General features: G+C 55.9%; 2 protein-coding genes across 4 annotated transcripts; both read right to left on the bottom strand.

The window, feature by feature from the left end:
* Positions 1 to 5295: 5295 nt before the first annotated feature.
* DECR2 (2,4-dienoyl-CoA reductase 2) lies at positions 5296 to 16051 on the bottom strand. 2 transcript variants are annotated; one of them, XM_023189085.2, is made up of 9 exons: positions 15383 to 16051; positions 12614 to 12682; positions 11145 to 11196; positions 10112 to 10247; positions 7636 to 7760; positions 7328 to 7421; positions 6954 to 7145; positions 6248 to 6465; positions 5296 to 5863 (listed from the first exon to the last, which is right to left on the bottom strand). In XM_023189085.2, the coding sequence occupies exons 1-8, from the start codon at positions 15460 to 15462 to the stop codon at positions 6248 to 6250; spliced, it is 966 nt and encodes a 321-aa protein (XP_023044853.1). In that variant the 5' UTR covers positions 15463 to 16051; the 3' UTR covers positions 5296 to 5863. The 2 variants fall into 2 exon arrangements, with proteins under 2 accessions (XP_023044853.1, XP_023044854.1); XM_023189086.2 differs by having other exon boundaries at positions 7041 to 7145; positions 15383 to 16041.
* An 812-nt stretch (positions 16052 to 16863) lies between these two features.
* On the bottom strand, positions 16864 to 20860 carry NME4 (NME/NM23 nucleoside diphosphate kinase 4). 2 transcript variants are annotated; one of them, XM_023189088.2, is made up of 5 exons: positions 20499 to 20860; positions 18488 to 18621; positions 18127 to 18228; positions 17884 to 17996; positions 16864 to 17401 (listed from the first exon to the last, which is right to left on the bottom strand). In XM_023189088.2, exons 2-5 carry the CDS (start codon positions 18500 to 18502, stop codon positions 17278 to 17280), a joined length of 354 nt encoding a protein of 117 aa, XP_023044856.1. In that variant the 5' UTR covers positions 18503 to 18621; positions 20499 to 20860; the 3' UTR covers positions 16864 to 17277. The 2 variants fall into 2 exon arrangements, with proteins under 2 accessions (XP_023044856.1, XP_023044855.1); XM_023189087.1 differs by lacking the exon at positions 20499 to 20860 and adding an exon at positions 20259 to 20381.
* Between the last annotated feature and the right edge of the window lie 1822 nt (positions 20861 to 22682).

Raw genomic sequence — 22682 nt, forward strand, 5'->3', positions numbered from 1 at the left:
CAGGCGTGGTGGCGGGCGCCTATAATCTCAGCTACTCAGGAGGCTGAGGCAGCAGAATGGCATGAACCCGGGAGACAGAGCTTGCAGTGAGCTAAGACTGCGCCACTGCCCTCCAGCCTGGGCAACAGAGCGAGACTCCATCTCAAAAAAACCAAAATAAACAAAAACAAAAACTAACTGAATGTGGTGGCTTGTCCTGTAATCCCAGCTACTCGAGAGGCTGAGGCAGGAGAATCACTTGAACCCGGGAGGTGGAGGTTGCAGTGAGCTGAGATCACACCACTGCACTCCAGCCTGGGCAACAAGAGGGAAACTCCGTCTCAAAAAAAAAAATAAAAAGGCCGGGTGTGGTGGCTCGTGCCTGTAATCCAAGCACTCTGGGAGGCCGAGGCGGGTGGATCACCTGAGGTCAGGAGTTCAAGACCAGCCTGGCCATGGTGAAACCCTGTCCGTACTAAAAATACAAAAAATTAGCCGGGCGTGGTGGTGCACACTTGTAATCCCAGCTACTTGGGAGGCTGAGGCAAGAGAATCGCTACAACACGGGAGGCGGAGGTTGCAGTGAACCAAGATCACATCACTGCACTCCAGCCTGGGCAGCAAGAGAAAAACCCCATCTCAAAAAAAAAAAAAAAAAAAAAAAGACTGTCTCTTCTGATAAAGGCACTGTTCCCATTATGAGGGCCCCACCTTGCTGACCACATCTAACCCTAATTATGATTTTTTTTTTTTTTTTTTTTTAAGACAGAGTCTCGCTCTGTCACCCAGGCTGGAGTGCAGTGGCATGATCTCGGCTCACTGCAAGCTCCACCTCCCGGGTTCAAGCCATTCTCCTGCCTCAGCCTCCTGAGTAGCTGGGAGTACAGGCGCCCGCCACCATGCCCAGTTGATTTTTTGTATTTTTAGTAGAGATGGGGTTTCACCATGTTGGCCAGAATGGTCTCGATCTCCTGACCTCGTGATCTGCCTGCCTTGGCCTCCCAAAGTGCTGGGATTACAGGCGTGAGCCACCGCGCCCGGCCCAAACCCTAAATTATTATGCCTTCCAAAGACCTCATCTCCAAATACCATCCATTGGCATTAGGACTCCAATATATAAATATTGGGGTAGCAACTAGGAAAAGAGATAGTTAGAAAGGATTTAACAGACAAAATACTCATTTCTAGAATACACAAAAAATTTCTCAAAAAACGGTAAAAGAACAGCAACCCGGTAGAGAAACGAGGAAAGAATATTAATAAGCAGCTCCAGAAGAGGAAATTCAAGTGGCCGGCAAACACATAAAAAAGACTCTCAACCTCACAGGTAACCAGGAAAATGTGTGAATGTAGCCCTGGATACCAATCAGAGTAAGTCTGAGGACACCAGTGAGTGGGAATTTGGCGCTACGCATGCAGCTAAAGGTCGGAGTACTCCAGTGTGGGATCCGCCTTCCGGTGCCTGCCAGAGAAACTGCACATGTTCCCAGGGCGATGGAAAGACTTGTTTCCCTCAGGTGTTTGTATTTCTCTGGAAGAAGAACCGAACAGCTTCAGTGGAGCCTGTTGTCTGTTGTGAAGTGTAGCAGTTTAAGTAAGTGCACCACATCTGCACAATTGACACGGCAGACTGCTAGACAAGCCGGGTGAAAAAGCAGCTTGCAGAATAATACATGCTTTATCATATCATTTTTTGTTTTTATTTTTTAGACAGAGTTTTGTTCTTGTTGCCCAGGCTGGAGTGCAATGGCATGGTCTCGGCTCATGGCAACCTCCATATCCCGGTTCAAGCGATTCTCCTGCCTCAGCCTCCCAAGTACCTGGGATTACAGGTGCCCACCACCACACCCGGCTAATTTTTGTATTTTTAGTAGAGACGGGGTTGCACCATCTTGGCCAGGCTGATCTGGAACTTCTGACCTCAGGTGATCCTCCCACCTCAGCCTCCCAAAGTGCTGGGATCACAGGCGTGAGCCAACATGCCCAGCAAATTTTTGTTAAGTTTAAAAACACATAATCAATGACCTATCTTGTTTTCAAATGCTTTCATTTGTAGTAAAAATACCAAAACATACTTGAGAATTATACTGAGACCAGTGCAGTGGCTCACGCCTATAATCCCAGCACTTTGGTAGGCCCAGAGGGGTGGATCACTTGAGGTCAGGAGTTCAAGGCCAGCCTGGCCAGCATGGTGAAACCTATCTCTACAAAAATACAAAAAATTAGCCAGGTGTGGTGGCAGATGCCTGAAATCCCAGCTACTGGGGAGGCTGAGGCAGGAGAATCGCTAGAACCCCGGAGGTGGAGGTTGCGGTGAGCCAAGATCAAGCCACTGCAATCTAGCCTGGGCAACAGAGCGAGACTCCATCTCAAGAAAAAAAAAAAAAGGCCAGGTGCAGTGGCTCATGCCTGTAATCCCAGCACTCTGGGAGGCCGAGGCGGTGGATCACGAGGTCAGGAGATTGAGACCATCCTGGTTAACATGGTGAAACCCCATCTCTACTAAAAATACAAAAAATGAGCTGGGCGTGGTGGCGGGCGCCTGTAGTCCCAGCTACTCAGGAGGCTGAGGCAGGAGAATGGCGTAAACCTGGGAGGCAGAGCTTGCAGTGAGCCAAGATGGCGCCCCTGCACTCCAGCCTGGGCGACAGAGTGAGACTCCGTCTCAACAACAACAACAACAACAACAAAAAAAAACCATAAATAGCAACAAAGAGCAAATCAGCAGTCGCTTGGGAAATAAGGGTTAGGGACAGGTGAGACGGAGGGATTACCAGGTGCACTTGCAGCCTGGATAGTGCTGACGGCTTCACGGTGTAGACACATCAGCCTCATCAGACTACACACTCTACATGTGTGCGGTTTGCCTTGTGTCAACTGTGCATCCATAAGACTATGAACAAAAACTGCCTGCAAACTATTTTTAACTGACAACTTTTTATTTTTTTGAGATGGAGTCTCGCTCTGTCGCCCAGACTGGAATGCAGTGGCATGATCTTGGCTCACTACAACCTCTGCCTTCTGGGTTCAAGCAATTCTCCTGCCTCAGCCTCCTAACTGGGACTACAGGTGCCCGCCACCGCACCCGGCTATTTTTTGTATTATTAGTAGAGATAGGGTTTCATCATGTTGGTCAGGCTGGTCTTGAACTCCTGACCTCAAGTGATCCCCCCGCCTTGGCCTCCGAAAGTGCTGGGATTATAGGCATGAGCCACCGCACCTGGTCAGACAACTTTGAAATCTAGATTAACATTTTATATTCAGTAAGTAAACTTAGAGTGAAGTCACTTTTAGGACCAGGTCACGCTGTCCCTCGTGGCCTCCAGCAGTTGAGAGCACATTCACTTGTGTTTATTGGTATGTTATTCAGTGGGGAAGAATTTGTATTCTCACTTCAGATTTGGTAAAGTACATGTCTTAGAGTAAAAATAGAACATGAGTGTGTAAGGCACAACTGAATTCCTCCTGACTCAGCCCGAGTTTTGTTGATTTTCTTATTTTAACACCTCACTATGAGGCTACGGTGCCTGCTTCGTCTTCCTGGGGCGACCTGGCAGCCTCGGCTCCCGCCAGGCCGGGAGCTTTCCAGAGCCCCTGTTCCGCACCCTCCATGCTCCCCGAGGCCAAAACCTCAGCCTGCAGAGGGGCCCTGAGGAGCCAGCAGGAGAGGCCGTGCAGAGCTTCCTCTCTCAGCCCCTCCACATTTTCCAAAGCAGCAGCGAAGGTCTAGTTCTCATCACTCTCTTCTCCCCTGTGTAACAATTTTCCAAGTGACACATGATGGTCGAAGAGCTGAAAGGTAATTCCTCTCATTTCTGGCGAATATTTCTCATTCTTGCCTGGACAAACACCTGTCAGGTGCAGTCTGGCACCTCCCAGCTGCCTTTGAGGTTTCCCAGGTTCCCTGGCACCAGAGAGGGGCGCTGAGACCTGTGCGGTCACTGGAAGGAACTCAGGAACCTGCTGAGAACTTAGTAGCAGGGTGTGTGTAGCTCACGGCTACACTGGTCGGTGCCAGCCAGAAACCCGTGATGGATGGTCTATTGACACATTTTCTAGAAGAAGCCTCTCTCCCAGCTCACGGCGGCTTTTGGAGTGACCACATTCATCAGGTGAGGCCAGCCCTCAGCCACTGTTTATTCTTTATTTTATTATTTATTTATGTATTGAGATGGAGTTTCACTCTTGTCGCCCAGTCTGGAGTGCAATGGCATGATCTTGTCTCACCACAACCTCTGCCTCCTGGGTTCAAGCGATTCTCCTGCCTCAGCCTCCAGAGTACCTAGGATTATAGGCGCCTGCCACCACGTGCGGCCAATTTTATATTTTTAGTAGAGATGGGTTTCTCCATGTTGGTCAGGCTGGTCTCGAACTCCTGACCTCAGGTGATCTGCCCACCTTGGCCTCCCAAAGTGCTTGGATTACAGGCGTGAGCCACCACACCTGGCCGATGCACTATTTTGTATTTATTTATTTTAGGAGACAGAGTCTCGCTCTGTCACCCAGGCTGGAGTCCTGAACGTGGGCCCAACATTCAGTGTCGGCTGCATCTGAGCATGCGGCCTCTACCAAGGGAGCGGGACCCTGCCTGTAGCCTAGGGCTTCCAGCATGAGGCAGGAAGAGTTCTAAAGGTCACAGAAGGCCGGGCACAATGGCTCACGCCTGTAATCCCAGCACTTTGGGAGGTCGAGGCGGGCGGATCACCTGAGATTGGGAGTTCAAGACCAGCCTAGGCGAACATGATGAAACCCCGTTCTCTACTAAAAATACAAAATTAGCCGGGCGTGGTGGTAGGCGCCTATAATCCTAGGTACTCTGGAGGCTGAGGCAGGAGAATCGCTTGAACCCGGGAGGCGGAGGTTGTGGCGAGCTGAGATCGCGCCACTGCACTCCAGCCTGGGCAACAAGAGCGAAACTCTTGTCTCAAAAAAAAAAAAAAAAAATAAGGCCAGGCGCAGTGGCTCATGCCTGTAATCCCAGTACTTTGGGAGGCCAAGGTGGGCAGATCACGAAGTCAGCAGATCAAGACCATCCTGGCTAACAAGGTGAAAACCCACCTCTACTAAAAATACAAAAATTAGCCCGGCGTGGTGGCAGGCACCTGTGGTCCCAGCTACTCGGGAAGCTGAGGCAGGAGAATAGCACGAACCCAGGAGGCAGAGCTTGCAGTGAGCCGCGATTGCACCACGGCACTCCAGCCTGGGCGACAGAGCGAGACTCCACCTCAAAAACAGTAATAATAATAATAATAATAATAATAATAATAATAATAAATCACAGAAAAGACAGGAAGGAAACACAACCCATAAACGACAGGGTCACCAGCAATTCTCTTTAATGCTCTTTTCCTTCTAAAAGCTTTGGCAAAGTCCAGTTTATTTTCACAGTAAATAGATTATCTTTTAAGAAAATGCACTATCTAGCAAGATTGTAGCAAAGTGTGTTTGTGCAAACAGGTGGTGCAGAGACAGAGGGGCGGACCTTGTGGGCAGCCTGAGGCCCATCCCAGCTCATGGGCCATGCACCGACGGGAGCACCTCAGTGTTTTCAGCCAAGAGAACACAAGTCTCAGGATCCATGTGGCTCCCTCAGGCCCCGGACCCAGGCAGGCAGGACAGCCTTGACCATGGGGCAGGGGACATCTCAGTATCTTGTCTGCACCCGCACCACCTGCGTGGCACCTGGCCCTCAGACACCTGCATGGCAGCTCCACGGGCCAGGCCCACTGTCCGGTTGCTCCTGCCCTGGAGTTGGGACCATGGGGAGGGAGAGTGCAGAAACAGCTGAGTGTCCGGAGGAGGGGCTGGGCTGCAGGCATTGCTGGTTCAGACTGGTGCTCTCCACCTGGCTGTGAGGCGGAGGGAAGCAGCGGCCAGAAGAATCCTGCAGAAGTTCCAGAACTTAGGAGCCGGCTGAGGACGGCTTCCCCCTAAAACAACTCGGCTGCCTCAGCCACCCAGCACCTGCCAGAAATGCCAACAGAGGCCGAGGCCACTACAGAAGAGCAAGCGCCCCAGCGCCCGCCTCCTGCCCAGCCTCACGGAGCAACACCCACGTGTGGCTAGGCTGGCGCAGGGCTGGTAGGATGCAGCACCTGCCTCCTGCCCAGCCCCATGGGGCAGCACCCACGTGTGGACAGGCTGGTGCAGGGCCGGCAGGATGGGGACCAAGGAGACGCCAGACCCGTGGGTCCCGCAGAGACCTGCCCATGCAGCGACCAACATCCAAGGACAAAGATGACCCCAAGAAGCGGGAGCGGCACCTCACCTAGAGCTTAGAAGAGAAGGATGCGAAATCCGCCAGCCCTTTGACATCGTTTGGGAACGTCAACCATGCCCCGCCATCGGCCACCAGCACAGCCCCCGTCACATAGGAAGCCAGAGGGCTGGCCAGGTAGAGCACGCTGTGGGCAATCTCGGTCTTGTTCCCCAGCCTCTGCAGTGGGCTCACAGTGACCTTGGTGCTCAGGCTGGCCTGGGGGCCACCTGGAGGGTAGCAAAAGGCTTAGGCCCCATGGGCTCCAAGACCCAGCACCCTCCCCTCTCCCCCAGCTCATTCCCTGAGAGGCATCTGGGAACAGCAAGGGCACACTCAAGTGTCCCCAAGGCCTAGCATGGAGCAGGATCAGGCCAGACACCGAACATAGTTGCCACCATGGAACCAGCACAGGGCTTTTCTTTTTTTTTTTTTTTTTGAGATAGAGTCTTGCTCTGTCGCCCAGACTGGAGCGCAGTGAGGCAATCTCCACTCACTGCAAGCTCCGCCTCCCGGGTTCATGCCATTCTCCTGCCTCAGCCTCCCGAGTAGCTGGGACTACAGGCGCCCGCCTTTGCGCCCGGCTAATTTTTGTATTTTTAGTAGAGACGGGGTTTCACCGTGTTAGCCAGGATGGTCTCGATCTCCTGACCTCGTGATCTGCCCGTCTCGGCCTCCCAAAGTGCTGGGATTACAGGCGTGAGGGCTTTCAACATACCCCCTGCCAAGGTTCTGGAAGCTTCCATGGGTACCCTGTGCCCCAGGGGAGGATCTGTGGGAGGCCTGGGCTCCCTGAGAGCCGTACCCAGTCGCCGGAGCCCCTCTGTGCCACTGATGGGGCCAGGGGCGAGGCTGTTGACGCGGATGTTCTGGGGACCCCACTCCACAGCCAAGTGTCGTGTCATCGCGTCTGCACGGGAGAAAGTTGGATATGAAGGGGCCGCTCTGCCCTCTGCGGGGGTCAGGGCCAAGGCCAGGCCTCCCTGCCTGAAGCTGGGCTCAGCTTCACCTGGAGACTGCTGGCTTCCTGGGATGGAAGCAGAGGGCCCAGTGGGAACCCAGGTGGGCAGACCTGGGCAGAGGGGGTCATACCCACAGCAGCCTTGGCAGAGCCTGCATGCACCTGGAGCGCCTGCCCCCGGTTCCCCAGGGTGGCAGTGATGTTCACGATCACCCCTCCGTGGTCCTGCAACACACAAGGCCTGAGGCAGTGAGTGGGCGGCCGTAAAGGGGAGGCCGCGGGACGGCGGATGGCGGTTGTAAAGGGGAGGCCGCGGGGCGGTGGGCAGGCGGCCGTAAGGGGGAGGCCGCGGGGCGGTGGGCGGGCGGCCGTGAGGCGGAGGCCGCGGGGCGGTGGATGGTGACTGTAAGGCGGAGGCCCCCGCCGGGAGGACGCCCACCCGGAAGAACTTCTCATAGAGCACGCGAGACACATTGAAGGTGCCGCTGGTGTCGATGTCCATCACGGTCTTGAAGGCGTTGAAGGACAAGGCGCCAGCGGGGCACAGGAAGTTCCCAGCCGCACCTGCAGAGTGGGAGACCGCAGGAGCTGCTGGAGCCTGGGGAGAGGGATGCCAGCTGGGCGGTGGCCAGGTGGGTGGAGGGGAGGGTGCAGGAGGGAGCCCAGATGCCCTGTGGCACAGGGAGGAGACCCATGCTCTAGGATAAATTCCAAAATGACCGGAGCAAGATGGGTGTCCTGGCTGCACTACGTCCCCAAGAAGAGACATGCTGAAGCCCTGACTGTGGCCTTGTTTGGAAATGGGGTAGGTTGCAGAGATAATCGAATTACATGGAAGTCACAATGAATTAGGGTGAGCCCTAAATCCAATGACTAGCATCCGTATAACAAGGGAAGAGGGCCAGGCGCGGTGGCTCAAGCCTGTAATCCCAGCACTTTGGGAGGCCGAGACGGGCGGATCACGAGGTCAGGAGATCGAGACCATCCTGGCTAACACGGCGAAACCCCGTCTCCACTAAAAAATACAAAAAACGAGCCGGGCGAGGTGGCGGGCGCCTGTAGTCCCAGCTACTCCGGGAGGCTGAGGCAGGAGAATGGCGTAAACCCGGGAGGCGGAGCTTGCAGTGAGCTGAGATCTGGCCACTGCACTCCAGCCTGGGCGACAGAGCGAGACTCCGTCTCAAAAAAAAACACACACACACGCCACGTGAAGACAGTGGCAGACAGCGGAGCGACAGTCTTCAAGCCCAGGAGGGCCAAGGACTGTGGCAGGACCAGAAGCCACGCAGAAGGCAGGAACAGGCTTCCCCTGTGGCCTTCAGAGAGCACAGCTTTGCCAACACCTTCCCCTTGGAGGTTCTGACCTCCACAACTGGGAGATTATATTTCGGTTGTTTCAGCCACGCAGGTTGTAGTACTCTGTTAGCCCAGGAAACTAATACACAGGATGTTTTTCAAAACGAATTTCTGCAGAGTGAACCCAATGTTGGTTCATCAATTGTAACAAATGCAAGATGTTAACAGGGAAAACTGTGGGTGGGAGTATGGAATTCCATGTACTATTAATTATTCTATAAACCTAAAACTGTGATAAAAAATAAAAGTTGGGGGCCGGGCGCGGCGGCTCATGCCTGTAATCCCAGCACTTTTGGAGGCCAAGGTGGGCGGATCACCTGAGGTCAGGAGTTTGAGACCAGCCTAACCAATGTAATGAAACCCCATCTCTACTAAAAATACAAAAATTAGCCAGGTATGGTGGTAGGTGCCTGTAATCCCAGCTACTCAGGAGGCTGAGATGGGAGAATCACTTGAACCGAGGTTGCAGTAAACTGAGATTGCACCACGGTACTCCAGCCTGGGCAACAAGAGTGAAACTCCGTCTCAAAAAAAAAGCTAGGCCGGGCTAGCTTTTATTTTATTGGTGACTCTTGCCTGTAATCTCAGCATTTTGGGAGGTCAAGGAAAGAAGACTGCTCGAGCCCAGGAGTTTGAGACCGGCCTGGGCAACACACAGTAAGACCCTATCTCTACGAAAAACAAAAAATACAAAAACTACCCAGGCATGGTGGCCCACATCTGTAGTCCCAGCTGTTTAGGAGGCTGGGGCAGGAGGATGGCTTGAGCCCAGAAGGTAGAGGCTCAAGTGAGCCATGATCACACCAGCCTGGGTGACAGAGTGAGATGCTATCTCAAAAAAAAAAAAAAAAAAGGCTATCACTTTTTTTTTAAGAGGGAATTTCAGGACACAAGGGCACCCGACTCTGCCATTTAGCCGTGATCATGGAGTCCACTTGGACTGCAGCTGTGCTGACCTGCTGCCACCCAGAGAAGCGGAGTCAGGCTGGAGACAGAGGGCTGGAGACAGAGGACCAGAGATAGAGACCGGGAGACAGAGGGCCGGAGACAGAGATCGGGAGACAGAGGACTGGAGACAGAAACCCGAAGACAGAGACCGGGAGACAGAGGCCTAGAGGCAGAGGGCTGGAGACAGAGGCCCGGAGACAGAGGCTCGGAGACAGAGGGCCAGAGACAGAGGCCCGGAGACAGAGGGCCGGAGACAGGGCCGGAGACAGAGACCGGGAGACAGAGGCCTAGAGGCAGAGGGCCAGAGACAGAGGCTCGGAGACAGAGGGCCGAAGACAGGGCCAGAGACAGAGACCGGGAGACAGAGGCCCGGAGACAGAGGCCCGGAGACAGAGGGCCGGAGACAGGGCCAGAGACAGAGACCGGAGACAGAGAGGCAGAGGCCTGGAGACAGAGTCTGGGCCTCAGGCACCTGGAGGGGTTACAGCCCACCCCAGGGCAGACAGCTAGGTTCCATGGCACAGTCCCCACCCCAGGACCAGAGTTCTAGGGCCTCCAATGGGTACCACCAACCTGTGAGAAGCCACCACCCTCACACAGCACCGACTCACAGTTAATGAGAATGTCAATTCTGCCAAACTCCTTCAGAGCCTGGTCCACGGCAGCCGTCACAGCTGGGGGCGCTCGGACATCCATACAGAGAGGCAGGCAGCGCCGGCCGGTGGCCCCAGCCAGCTTCCTGGCGGCCTAGAAGCCCAGGTAAAGAGGCAGACAGCAGCCCTGCAGCCCCGGCCTGGAGAAAAGGCCTTTGGAATCTGCAGAGGACAATGCGTCCGGGTTCCACTGGAACCCTGGGTTTGCTGCTGGGCCCCACACAGCCTGCAGGTACCCACAGCCCTGGGAGATGTTTGTGGGAACCTGCCACAGTCTCCCTGCCCCTGCCACCCGTCCTAGAATCCTCTCTCTGCATCGCCCTCCAGGCCACTGTCACCCACGTCCTGCCCCTGCCGCAGACCAGCGGCACAGGTGAGACTCTCCTCACAGGTTGAGGGCTCCGGTGGGTGGGACGCACGGACCACCTAAATAACCCAGGTGAGCCCAGAGATCTTTCTTGGGGCCACGTTACCCCCAAACAGGAAGGTCCCTTCCAGGAGCCAATAACTAGATTTTTAAAAAGTCAAAGGTGTCTCTGGTTGGCCACTTACACTGAAGCTCCATATTTAGGAGAGGTGCAAGTTTTGGTGCCAGCTGGGCACGGTGGCTCACGCCTGTGATCCCAGCACTTTGGGAGGCTGAGGTGGACGGATCACCTGAGGTTAGGAGTTTGAGACCATGGTGGTCAACATGGTGAAACCCCATCTCTACCAAAAAAATGCAAAATTTAGCCAGATGTGGTGGCGGGCGCCTGTAGTCCCAGCTACTCCAGAGGCTGAGGCAGGAGAATGGTGTGAACCTGGGAGGCAGAGACTGCAGTGAGCCGAGATCGCACCACCACACTCCAGCCTGGGCGACAGAGTGAGACTCCCGTCTCAAAACCAAAAAAAATTTTGGTGCCAACATCCCCTTAGCCTCTGGACCCTCCTGGCCCAGGCCCAGCACCCCCACAGCCACCCACACAGGGGACCACGGGAGAGGTCCTCTCACCATCAGCACTCGTGGCAGGCTCCTGCTGGCGATCACCGTGTGGCAGCCGTGCCTGCAAAACCAGAAGCAGGTGTGAGCACAGTGCAGGCGAGGGGCACTCCCAGGGAGCGTCTGCCCAGCTCCCGGGCAGGAGTCTCTCGGGCAGAAGTACCAGTCCAGGGCTGAAGGCCCGGCTGGCAGAGGGCACAGGGGCGTGAACAGGACTGAGCAACTCTGGAGGGACCTCAGGTGGTGCCCACCCTGGGGTTTCTGGCATGGGACATCCCACCGCACAGGCCTGCCAGCCCTGCCCCAAACACCAGGTACAGAGACCGCTGTGAGCCAGAGAGGCCCAGCCCACACATCTGCCTGGGGCCTGCTGGGCCCACATCCTCCACCCCCTTCTCCCTGTGGGGCTGGCGTGGAAGACCGTTCTGAGGCGGGGTGCTCCCTACTCCCCTTCCTGACCACATGGATGCAAATCCACCACGTTGGCCTCTAGGGACCCCGGTTCCAGGAAGGCCGCTAGGATTTCCAATTTCCAGCTTATCTACTGTTCTTGCAGAAGAGCACAAAGATAAGTCCTGCCTTCAGGTCAAAACAATCTTGATGTTATCCTCAACAAATTCCTACACACTCCCTCTGAAGCAAGACCTTTTCCATGTGGTACAGAAGCCCTGGGCCTGGGCGTAACAGCTTGGAGACACCCGTCTCTCTCACAGCCACCCGTCTCTCTCACAGCCACCCGCCTACACTTCTGCCCATAAATTCCCCAATGAAATCACCTCACAGGGACAAACGGAATCTGTCTGCCTTGTTCTTTGATTTCTCCGCTCTTCTGGTTTGGGAGTTGCTTCCCCACAATAGCCACAAAGGCAGCTACCCCTGCTAGGGAGGTCCCACTGGAGCCGCAATGTCCCGTTCAGTCCTCAGCCACAAAGGCAGCTACCCCTGATAGGCAGATCCCACTGGAGCCGCAATGTCCCGTTCGGTCCTCAGACGCCCCGAGCACAGAGCCACCAGTGGAAAGGCCAAATCTCTTCCTGTGGGACTCACCTTTCTGGTCTGAAAAGCAAGAGCCTCAGGGGAACCGAAGAGGAGTCCCTCTCCCACGTCAGCCTAACTCTAGCCGCTGTCAGGTGGGTTACGTTGCTGACCCCGGCCTGAAGCCACAGAATTGCGTCCCAAGAAAAAATGTGCTCTGCAGGGCGCCAGCACTGGGGCCTGACACAGCCCTGACTCTCGAGGTCCCAGCAGGCCCCAGACCAGAGCCACACAATGTCCACTGACCTGTAGGAGCCCCGAAGTCCTGACTCCCCCCAGGGCAATCCTCGACCCCTCCCCAGTGCCTCTGGCAGGCACCTGGATCCTGTCAGGTGGATGAGCAGGGGACTTCTACCTCCCACCAGCATCTTTCCAGGGGTCCAGCATCCAGCAGGGCCCAGGCAGGGAGAAGCGGGGAGCAGGGAGGGGACACAAAGCAGTCTCACCGCATGAAAATCTCAGCAATCCGGAACCCAATCCCAGAGCCGCCACCTGTGATGAAGGCCACTTTGTCCCTGAGAGTAAAAAAGGAGGCTCCGTTAGAAGAGCCCTATTGGGCCATCCGGTGGCTCCCAGCACTTTGGAAGGCCCAGGTGGGCGGGCCACAAGGTCAGGAGTTTGAGACCAGCTTGGCCAATATGGTGAAACCCTGTCTCTACTCAAAATAGAAAAATTAGCTGGGCGTGGTAGTGGGTGCCTGTAATCCCAGCTACTTGGGAGGCTGAGGCAGGAGAATAGTTTGAACCCGGGAGGCAGAGGTTGTGGTGAGTGGAGATCACGCCATTGTACTCCAGCCTCGGCAACAACAACGAAACACAGTCTCAAAATAAATAAATAAAATGAAAATTCATAAAATTATAGTATTTTATATATTTATTTTGAGACAAATTCTTGCTACGTCATCCAGGCTGGAGTGCAATGGCACCATCACGGCTCACTGCTGCCTTGACCTCCCAGGCTAGAAGGATCCTCCTGCTTCAGGGAGTACAGGTGCATGCCGTTGTGCCCCGCTGATTTTTCTTCTACTTTTTCTAGAAAGGGGTATTGTTTTGTTGCCCAGGCTGGTCTTGAACTTGTGCTGATACAAACTTGCAAAGTGCAGTGGGGGAAAGAGTATTTTGGTGCACAGGCTCATGCCTGTAAATCCCAGCACTTTGGGAAGCCGAGGCGGGTGGATCACCTGAGGTCAGGTGTTCAAGACAAGCCACACCAACATGGTGAGACCCCACCTCTACTAAAAATACAAAAAATTAGCCGGGCTGAGGCAGCAGAATCGCTTGAACCCGGGAGGCGGAGGTTGCAGTGAGTATTTCGACAGAAATTGACAGAAGTAGATACAAGACAGAAAAAATAACCCTGGTTTAAACAAGATAGAGGTTATAGTTTCCTCTCTCCTAAGCCCTGCATGGCATGAACGTCAAAGATGATTCCTGAGATTCAGCAAGCTAGGTCAGGATAATACGGCTTTTTTATTTATTAGAGATTTTCTTGTACATATTAAATGCGTACTAATCAGTATGACTGGCACAAATTGTACCAGATGGATGGGCAGAGCTCTAAGTTGCCTTTCCTATTCTTAATGATTAAAGATTAATTTTGGGCCAGGCGCAGTGTCTCACTCCTATAATCCCAGCACTTTGGGAGGCTGAGGCAGGTGGATCATCTGAAGTCAGGAGTTCCAGACCAGCCTGATCAACATGGTGAAACCTCATCTCTACTAGAAATACAATTAGCCCAGCGTGGTGGCGTGTGCCTATAGTCCCACTTGGGCGCACTGAGACTGAAGCAGAATTGGGAGGCTGAGGCAGGAGAATTGCTTGAACCCAGAGTGAAACTCCGTTTCAAAAAAATTTTTATTTTTATTTTTTTATTTTTTACTTTGCAGAACACTCAAAAAGAATTGTCAATACCTTTGCTTGGAGAACATAACTTAAAACTTTTTTTCTTTTTTTTTTTTGAGATGGAGTTTCACTCTTATTGCCCAGGCTGGAGTGCAATGGCGCGATCTCGGCTCATTGCAACCTCCACCTCCCGGGTTCAAGCAATTCTCCTGCTTCAGCCTCCCAAGTAGCTGGGATTACAGGTGTGCGCCACCACACCCGGCTAATTTTTTGTAATTTTAGAAGAGGCTGGGTTTCACCATGTTGGCCAGGCTGTTCTCGAACTCCTGATCTCAGGTGATCTGCCCACCTCGGCCTCCCAAAGCGCTGGGATTACAGGCGTGAGCCACTGCTCCTGGCAAAAGATCAAATCTGTAATAAAAACTTGAATAGGCCGGGCGCGGTGGCTCAAGCCTGTAATCCCAGCACTTTGGGAGGCCGAGACGGGCGGATCACGAGGTCAGGAGATCAAGACCATCCTGACTAACACGGTGAAACCCCGTCTCTACTAAAAATACAAAAAATTAGCCGGGCGAGGTGGCGGGCGCCTGTGGTCCCAGCTACTCAGGAGGCTGAGGCGGGAGAATGGCGAGAACCCGGGAGACGGAGGTTGCAGTGAGCTGAGATCCGGCCACTGCACTCCCGGCCCGGCGACAGAGCCACGGTCCCTAAAAAAAAAAAAAAAAAAACTTGAACATGTTGCAAATTGCAAAAAGGAAAGAAAAAAAAAGGATCCGCCCATTGGCCGAGTGAGGGAGGACTTCGACCTTTACCCGGGCTGCCTTCCCATGTGAACACCAAGGCGTTTGCAGGAAAATGAAGAGCTGCTGGGCAAAACCCGGCATTCCTGGGCCTTCTGGTTCTTCGGAAAAATGATTTCAACCTAAAATGTTATGTTAAAAAGAAGAAGCCAGGTTGGGCCGGGCACGGTGGCTCACGCCTGTAAATCCCAGCACTTTGGAAAGCCGAGGCGGGTGGATCACCTGAGGTCAGGAGTTCAAGACAAGCCTGACCAACATCGTGAGACCCCACCTCTACTAAAAATTACCCGGGCTGAGGCAGGAGAATCGCTTGAACCCGGGAGGCGGAGCTTGCAGTGAGCCAAGATCGCGCCACTGCACTCCAGCCTGGGCGACAGAGCGAGACTCCGTCTCAAAATAAACAGAAAAAAGAAAAAAAAAAGAAAGGAGCCAGGCGAGACAGGTTTCCTAACACACGAGCCCTCGGTGGGGTCCCCGCCGGCCCTCTCGGCGCTACGGGGACCACGTGGGGGCGCCCGCGCCCGCGGACCGGACGCCGCACCGAGGCTGCGCCCGCTTCCCGGGCCCCGCTCACCGCAGCAGGTCCGGGCAGAAGAGGTGACGGTACGCGGGGAGACAGTCGTCCCCCTCCACGTCGGGCGGCGGCTGGGCCATGACGCTCGCGGCGAGGACTGCGGGGACAGCGGGCGGCAGCTGCCTAGGCCTCCGGGACCCCGCGCACAGTGGCGAACGCTCCGGGAACCGGGAGCCCCGCCCCACTCTCCGGACGCCCCGCCCCTCCTCGGATTTCTCCACGGAGGCCCCGCCCCTCCCCCAATTCTCCCCGGAGGCCCCGCCCCCGCGCGCGGGCTGCTGGGACTGGAAGTCGGCGCGCGAGGTGCAGGCGCAGTGCGAGGCGTGAGGGGGGGCGGTTCCCGCGGCGGAAGTCCGGCGTTCTGCGTGTCCCCTCCCGGAATCTTTTTCACAGGTATTCGGCGTCAGCGCCGCGTTCGGAGCCTGCGGAACTTGTGGGATACCCCTGGCTCCTGGGTCCAGGCCGGGCTCGCAGCCTCTGGGCCCCCGTTCGCATCCCCGTAAACACCATGGGGAGCGCGGCCTGCCCCGCGCCGCTTCCGAAAATGACCCGTTTTGAGGCTAATAAAGAATGATCCGGGCCGGGCGCGGTGGCTCAAGCCTGTAATCCCAGCACTTTGGGAGGCCGAGACGGGCGGATCACGAGGTCAGGAGATCGAGACCATCTGGCTAACACAGCGAAACCCCGTCTCTACTAAAAATACAAAAAAAAAACTAGCCGGGCGAGGTGGCGGGCGCCTGTAGTCTCAGCTACTCCAGAGGCTGAGGCAGGAGAATGGCGTAAACCCGGGAGGCGGAGCTTGCAGTGAGCTGAGATCCGGCCACTGCACTCCAGCCCAGGCGACAGAGCCAGACTCCGTCTCAAAAAAAAAAAAAAAAAAAAAAAAAGAATGATGCGGGGCCAGGCGCAGTGGCTCACACCTGCAATCCCAGCACAGTGGGAGGCCGAGGCGGGCGGATCACGAGGTCGGGAGTTCGAGACCATCCTGGACAACATGGTGAAACCCCGTCTCTACTATCAAAATACAAAAATTAGCCGGGCGTTGTGGCAGGTGCCTGTAATCTGGGCTACTTGGGAGGCTCAGGCAGGAGAATCCCTTGAACCCGGGAGGCGGCCCGGGCGGGGCTATGCCGCGAACCCAGGACGGGGCGCCCTGCTTGTACCACTGTTGGAAGAGGGGAGCCCGCCACGGTCACGGGGGAAAAACACGCAGGGCCGCTCCTGGACTGGACATAGCCGCGGCCCAGGGGCTTCAGGGGCGCGATGGAGGCGCCACCGCCACAGTAAAGGCTGCCAAGCCCTTTTTGCGCTGGATGACGTCAGCCCGCCGGCCCCTTTCTGCCCCTTCCCAGGGAAGGCAGCTCCTCCTTTGGCGGGATCAGACAGCACCGGCTCGCTCCCAGCTTGGGTTCCCCCAGATTGCAGGCTGGTGGTTTCTGGACCCCCACCTGGCTCATACATCCAACTACGTTATAGAACTAGGTGTGCAAAACTTCATCTTTACTTTTCAACTCTTTACAACTTGCATAAAAGCGTCATTTCTACCTCAGAGTTGGCGGAAGTCATAATTAATGTACCACCCATGTGCTGGGCGCGGTGAATTTTAATACCTCCCCTTTGGAGGAAAGGTTAGGATAACTTGCGAAGACCCCCGCCCCACCACATAAGGCTGTCCGGCACTTTGGTGCAAAACGGATTGGTCTAATCTTGTGCTGGCTCGGGGTACAGAAAGGCACTGAAGTTGGTGGTTGAAACACCACTGGGCTGGGCTGGGGCAGAGGTGAACAGGGAAGTAAGTGGTTTGGGACAGGCAGGTATGGATGTGGGCTTGGGTTCTTGCTGACGGAGGTAGTTGTTCCTGCGTGGAGGCTGGGGTGGTAAGGGCAGCTTGAGCCTCAGGCTGAGTGGATGCTGCTGTGCTGGCCCCCGTCTGCCCAGCTCACCAGCTCACTGCTCTGGAACCACAGCTGGATCTCCCGCTGGGCCCCCTCCACGGAGTCGCTGGCATGGATGACGTTCCTGTGCCAGTGACAGGAGCAAGGTGAGGTTCAGGCTTCATGTGCACCCTGAGGAGTCCCAGGGACCATCTGTTGTTCCCCTGTTGCCCTCTGTCTAGGGGAGCAAGCCTGTGACTGCAGACAGGGAAGGAGTAACAGTGGAGCTGGGAAACCGGGTTCCAGCCTGGTCTCAGCCTCTTACAGCCTCGTGGACCCGCCCAGGCCCCAGCTTTTGGGAGCCTCATTTCCCCCCAAGTTGCCCCGTGCCAACCCCTTGGGGTGTCAGGCAATGATGGCACGGTACATACAACACGAAGGGAATGCCTCATTGCCCGGTGTGCAGGAGGGTCTGGGAGAACACCGCTCTCACCAGCGTGAGCTGTCATGTTCCACCTGGCTTCGACCCAGCACAGCAAGACACGCAGGTCTCGTGGATCTGTCGCCACCCCAAGTGCTGGCCCTCCTCGTCCCCAGCAGCAGCCCGGTGTGTCAGGACCCCCGTACCTGCTGATGTGCATGCTGAAGTCACCCCTTATGGTTCCTGGGGCAGCCTCAGCCGAATCAGTGTGTCCAATCATGGCCCTGGAGGCGCGGACAACATTGTACCCTTCCCAGACCTGCAGCGAGAAAGAATGGTTGGGAAGAAGTGGGGAACACCAAGGGCCCCTGGGCTCAATCCAGGGCCCCTCCCTTTGCTGGGGGGAAGACACACCCCCAGGCCCTTCCACCACCCCTGCCCTGCCGTACCATGGCCACCACCGGTCCAGAGCTCATGTAGCGGATGAGGGCAGGGTAGAAGGGCTTCCTCCGCAGGTCCTGGTAGTGCTCGGCAAGGACGCTCTCTGGTGCCTGGGTGGCATTGAGGGAAGGAGGAGGAGCCGCAGAGAGTAAACCTGGGCACTAGCACAGCAGCTGTGATGCCCTGACCTCAGGCACCTTGCAGATAACACCAGCATGGGCAGCACCCCCACTGCAGAACAGATCCCTCCTGCCCCTTCAACTGCCCAAGCTGGGCCCTACCCCGGCACTGGCTGGGATGTGAAAAGGCTGAGAAGGATCCCCCAACCCTAACCCCATGGGGACACCCACAAGCCCAGAGCCCCACTACCTGCAGCATCTTCATCCCCACCAGCGTGAAGCCCCGCCTCTCAAAGCGCTGGATCACGTCCCCAACGAGCCGCCGTTGCACCCCATCTGGCTTCACTGCCACCAGGGTCCGTTCCCGGGTCCAGGAGGGCCCTCCTTTAAAAGGCAAGGGGTCAGGGCACCGACACCTCACCCTTTCACATCCCCACGACCCAGGTTTCCCTGCCAGAGCCCAGGGGTCACCAGGCTTCAGGGTGTCTGCCTCTATGCAGAGTACTCTGGAATGGACAAGGATGGTGCCCATAGCCAGAAATGCTCCCATGATAGTCCCTGTCAGGGACACCCAAGGCAATGTGTCCCTAGGGCTTCTAGCCTCTCCCAGGGGCCATGGCTCCTCCCAGCAGAGGCAGAGGCTGCCTGAGATGGCGCGATCGCCCGGAGGTTCAGGGAGACACTGCCCAGCTCAGGGACCACCCCAAGGTCCATAGAGGCAGAGCCCAGCTCAGGGACCACCCCGAGGTCCAGGGAGGCACAGCCCAGCTCAGGGACCACCCCGAGGTCCACGGAGGCACAGCCCAGCTCAGGGACCACCCCGAGGTCCACGGAGGCACAGCCCAGCTCAGTGGCCACAGGGAAGTCTGGAGATCTTGCAAAGCTCCAGCCTCACTTTTGACTCCAGCCCTTCTGGATGACGACAGACATGGTCTGAAGCCCAGACTTTCCACGTGAGGAGGAACCCAGAGCCCACCCTGTGTTTGAGGTGAAGGAGTGGCAGGAAACCAGGGAGAAACACACTTTCCCCACCGGTGAGCCCTGAAACAGGACAAAAGGGGCCTGAAGATTGAAGAGGGAAGGTAGCAGGGTTCCTGCCCGAGCCAGGAGACGGGGTCTGTGCTGCTGTGGAGTTTCAAGGCCTGTGGCTTCCAGACCCAGGGTCAGCACTGAGCTCCGCCCCAGCCGTCCTCCACTGGAGGGGACGCTGCCAGGGAGACAGAAGACGTCCTCACCATCCCACAGTCCCAGGCTGCTCCAGAGCCAAGCTACCCTCCGCATCGGCTCCCTGGTTTCCAGACGAGCCCAGACCCTGTATGTCCCACAAAGAGGCTGCACAGAGCCAAAGGGGCCCCGCCAGGCCAAGAGGAAAAGTTAACCTCAGCAGGCGGCTGAAGCCTATGGGAGGAAGACCCACTGGTTGGTTTGTTCCCCCAAAACCCAGTTCACGGGGCGCCCTGTGTAGCCTGGGGCTCTGCTGCGGCTGGTGCGGGCATTGGAGGCGGCGGCTCACTTTTCAGGGCCGATGGAGGGAGCCCTGGGACATGGATCGTCCTGCGAGGTGGCAGCTGGGGGGGCCGGGTGGCGGCGGGGCCGAGGACTTAGCGCCTGGCGTCCAGTCAGATTCTGGCCTAACTTGGCCATCAGCGAACGCCCCAGCGGAGCGGCTCCCCACCCCCACCCCGGCCGGGAGCCCCTTCGCCGCCCAGCGCTGCCGCCGGCCTCTGCCTTCCTTGGGCTCCCGCGCCCTCGGTCGCCCCGGATCTGCCCAGGCTGCCAACTCGCCGGGCGCCTGCAGCCTGGGGCCTGGGGAGGCGAGAAGGGACCGCCTAGACCGGCGGGCCCTGGAGGGGCGCGCGGGTGCAAGCCGGCGCCTTCCCCAACTCGGGCGGACCCCGCAGCCCGCGCCCCGAGGCCTCTGGGGGAGTCGGACCCCGATCCGCACGTGCGCGGACAAAGGCCGAGCGGCGCGCGCCCCTTCCGACCCCCGGGTCCCCGCCGGGGCGCGCGGCTCCACTCACCCGAGCTGGGGCGCGCGAGCAGGCTCGGGTCCCGGGCCCGCGGGCCGCAGCGCAGGCCCCGCAGCGCGGAGCGCCAGAAGAGGCCGCCCATGACACCCGGCCCTCGGGCCGCTGTGAGGGCGAGAAGCGGGCACGGAGGGCGGTGCCAGCCCCAGACCCGCCCCCGCCCGCCCCCGAGCCCCCGCGCCGACGCCATCCGCAGCCCCCCGCGGCCCCGGACCCCCGTGGCCCGGCGCTCACGGGGCGCGTGGAAATGTTCAACGCCAATTTCTGTTAAAATCAGAAGAAAAAATAGAAAATAATAATGAATCCCTCTCGAATTGCATTCGTCTTTATACCGACGCAACTGTTAACTATCGTTTTAACGCTTTCCCACGGAGGAAGGCCCACTCGGGAGGCTGAGGCGGGAGGATCGCTTGAGCCCAGGAGGTTGAGGCTGCAGTGAGCTGTGACTGCACCGCTGCACTCCAGCCTGGGCAATAGAGCAAGACTCTGTCTCAAAAATAAATAAATTCACGGACCAAAAGGAGGTCTAGAAGCCCTGGTCTGAGCTGCCTGCAATGGAGGGTGAAATTCCCATGGGAGCCCCAGGGCGGGAGGAGGCGCTCCGGAGGCGCTGACCCTGCGGCCAGGACGAGTAGGCGGGTGTACAGACCCGCGCCACCACAACCAGCTAATATTTTAATTTTTTGTAGAGATGGGGCCTCCCTGTTGCCCATGCTGGGCTCAAATTCCTGGGATCAAGAAATCCTGCCTTGGCTTCCCAAGGTGCTGGGATGACAGATGTGAGCCTGGTCTGTGAATTTGAATGGGGAAAAATCCGACCTTTATTCTCAAATGGCCTCTGATGTGGCTGCATTCCTCCAATTCATTCAATTGTGGATATGAGGAACAAGGCACAGTCATAGTTGCAGGGCCTGTGACTTTGTCACCAACAGAATTCACAGGTATGGTAATGTTGGGTAGATACCACAATGTGCTACTGTTTGAAATGGTTAGGTCTCCCACTTCTAGAACTTAATGAATCTTGAAAAAGCTTGTGTTCTTTTTGCTGCTATGTGAATGGAATTGTTTTCTTATTAAAATTGTCCGTTGCAAGTGTATAATGTACAATTGAGGTTGGTTTGTTTGGTTTTATTTATTTATTTATTTATTTATTTATTTATTTTTTGAGACGGAGTCGTTCTGTCGCCCAGGCTGGAGTGCAGTGACTGGATCTCAGCTCACTGCAAGCTCCGCTTCCCGGGTTCACGCCATTCTCCTGCCTCAGCCTCCCGAGTAGCTGGGACTACAGGCGCCCGCCACCTCGCCCGGCTAGTTTTTTTTTTTTAGTAGAGACGGGGTTTCACTGTGTTAGCCAGGATGGTCTCGATCTCCTGACCTCGTGATCCGCCTGTCTCGGCCTCCCAAAGTGCTGGGATTACAGGCTTGAGCCACCGCGCCCGGCCCGGTTTGTTTGGTTTTAGACGGAGTGTCGCTCTTGCTGCCCGGGCTGGAGTGCAATAATGGCATGATCTCTGCTCACCGCAGCCTCTGCCTCCCAGGTTCAAGCAATTCTCCTGCCTTAGGCTCCTACAGGTGTTTGCCACCACACCTGGCTGGTGTTTTTTTGTATTTTTAGTAGAGACGGGTTTTTGTCATGTTGGCCAGGCTGGTCTCAAACTCGTGGCCTCAGGCGATCCACCCGCCTTGGCCTCCCAAAGTGCTGGGATTACAGGCGTGAGCCACCACACCTGGCCAACAATTGAGCTTTGTGCATTGCTCTTGTATCCTGCAAGCCTGTTGAATGCATTTATTAGTTCTACTAGTTTTTTTAATGAATTCCTTGGGAATTTCTTTGTGTAAGATTGTGTCATATGGAGCGGGGCACGGTGGCTCATGTCTGTAATCCCAGCACTTTGAGAGGCCAAGGCGAGCAGATCACGAGGTCAAGAGTTCAAGACCAGCTTGGCCAATGTGGTGAAACCCCGTCTGTACTAAAAATACAAAAATTAGCTGGGCATGGTGGTACATGCCTGTAATCCCAGCTACTGAGGATACTGAGGCAGGAGAATGGCTTGAACCCAGGAGGTGGAGGTTGCAGTGAGCCGAGATCGTGCTATTGTATTCCAGCCTGGGTGACAGAGGAAGACTCTGCCTCAAAAAAAATCATGTCATATGGGAATAGAGATCGTTTCAGTTCTTTGTTTCCTATCTGAATGCTTTTATTTTCTTGTCTAGTTGCTCTGGCTAAAATTTGCAGTACTATGGTATAAAGAAGTGGCTTTCTTTCTTTTTAGAGGCTGGAGTCTATGGCTCAGGCCTATTATCCCAACAATTTGGGAAGCTGAGGCTGGAGAATCACATGAGCCCAGGAGTTTGAGACTAGCCAGGGCAATATAGCAAGACCCTGTCTCTTCAAAATAAAAATAAAAATAAATAAAA

The sequence above is a fragment of the Piliocolobus tephrosceles genome, chromosome 17 (genome assembly GCF_002776525.5).
Source record: "Piliocolobus tephrosceles isolate RC106 chromosome 17, ASM277652v3, whole genome shotgun sequence".
In the NCBI taxonomy this organism is placed as follows: Eukaryota; Metazoa; Chordata; class Mammalia; order Primates; family Cercopithecidae; genus Piliocolobus; species Piliocolobus tephrosceles.

Coding starts and splice junctions, on each gene's coding strand:
- DECR2 (XM_023189085.2), bottom strand. CDS start 15,462: ATGGCCCAGCCGCCGCCCGACGTGGAGGGGGACGACTGTCTCCCCGCG. Junction 10,248..11,144: donor GCCTGCCACGAGTGCTGATG/GTGAGAGGACCT, acceptor CTGGGCTTCTAG/GCCGCCAGGAAGCTGGCTGG. Junction 6,466..6,953: donor TTCCAGAACCTTGGCAGGGG/GTATGTTGAAAG, acceptor GCTACCCTCCAG/GTGGCCCCCAGGCCAGCCTG.
- NME4 (XM_023189087.1), bottom strand. CDS start 20,349: ATGGGCGGCCTCTTCTGGCGCTCCGCGCTGCGGGGCCTGCGCTGCGGC. Junction 18,229..18,487: donor TGGGGATGAAGATGCTGCAG/GTAGTGGGGCTC, acceptor AATGCCACCCAG/GCACCAGAGAGCGTCCTTGC. Junction 17,997..18,126: donor CTGGACCGGTGGTGGCCATG/GTACGGCAGGGC, acceptor TTCTCGCTGCAG/GTCTGGGAAGGGTACAATGT.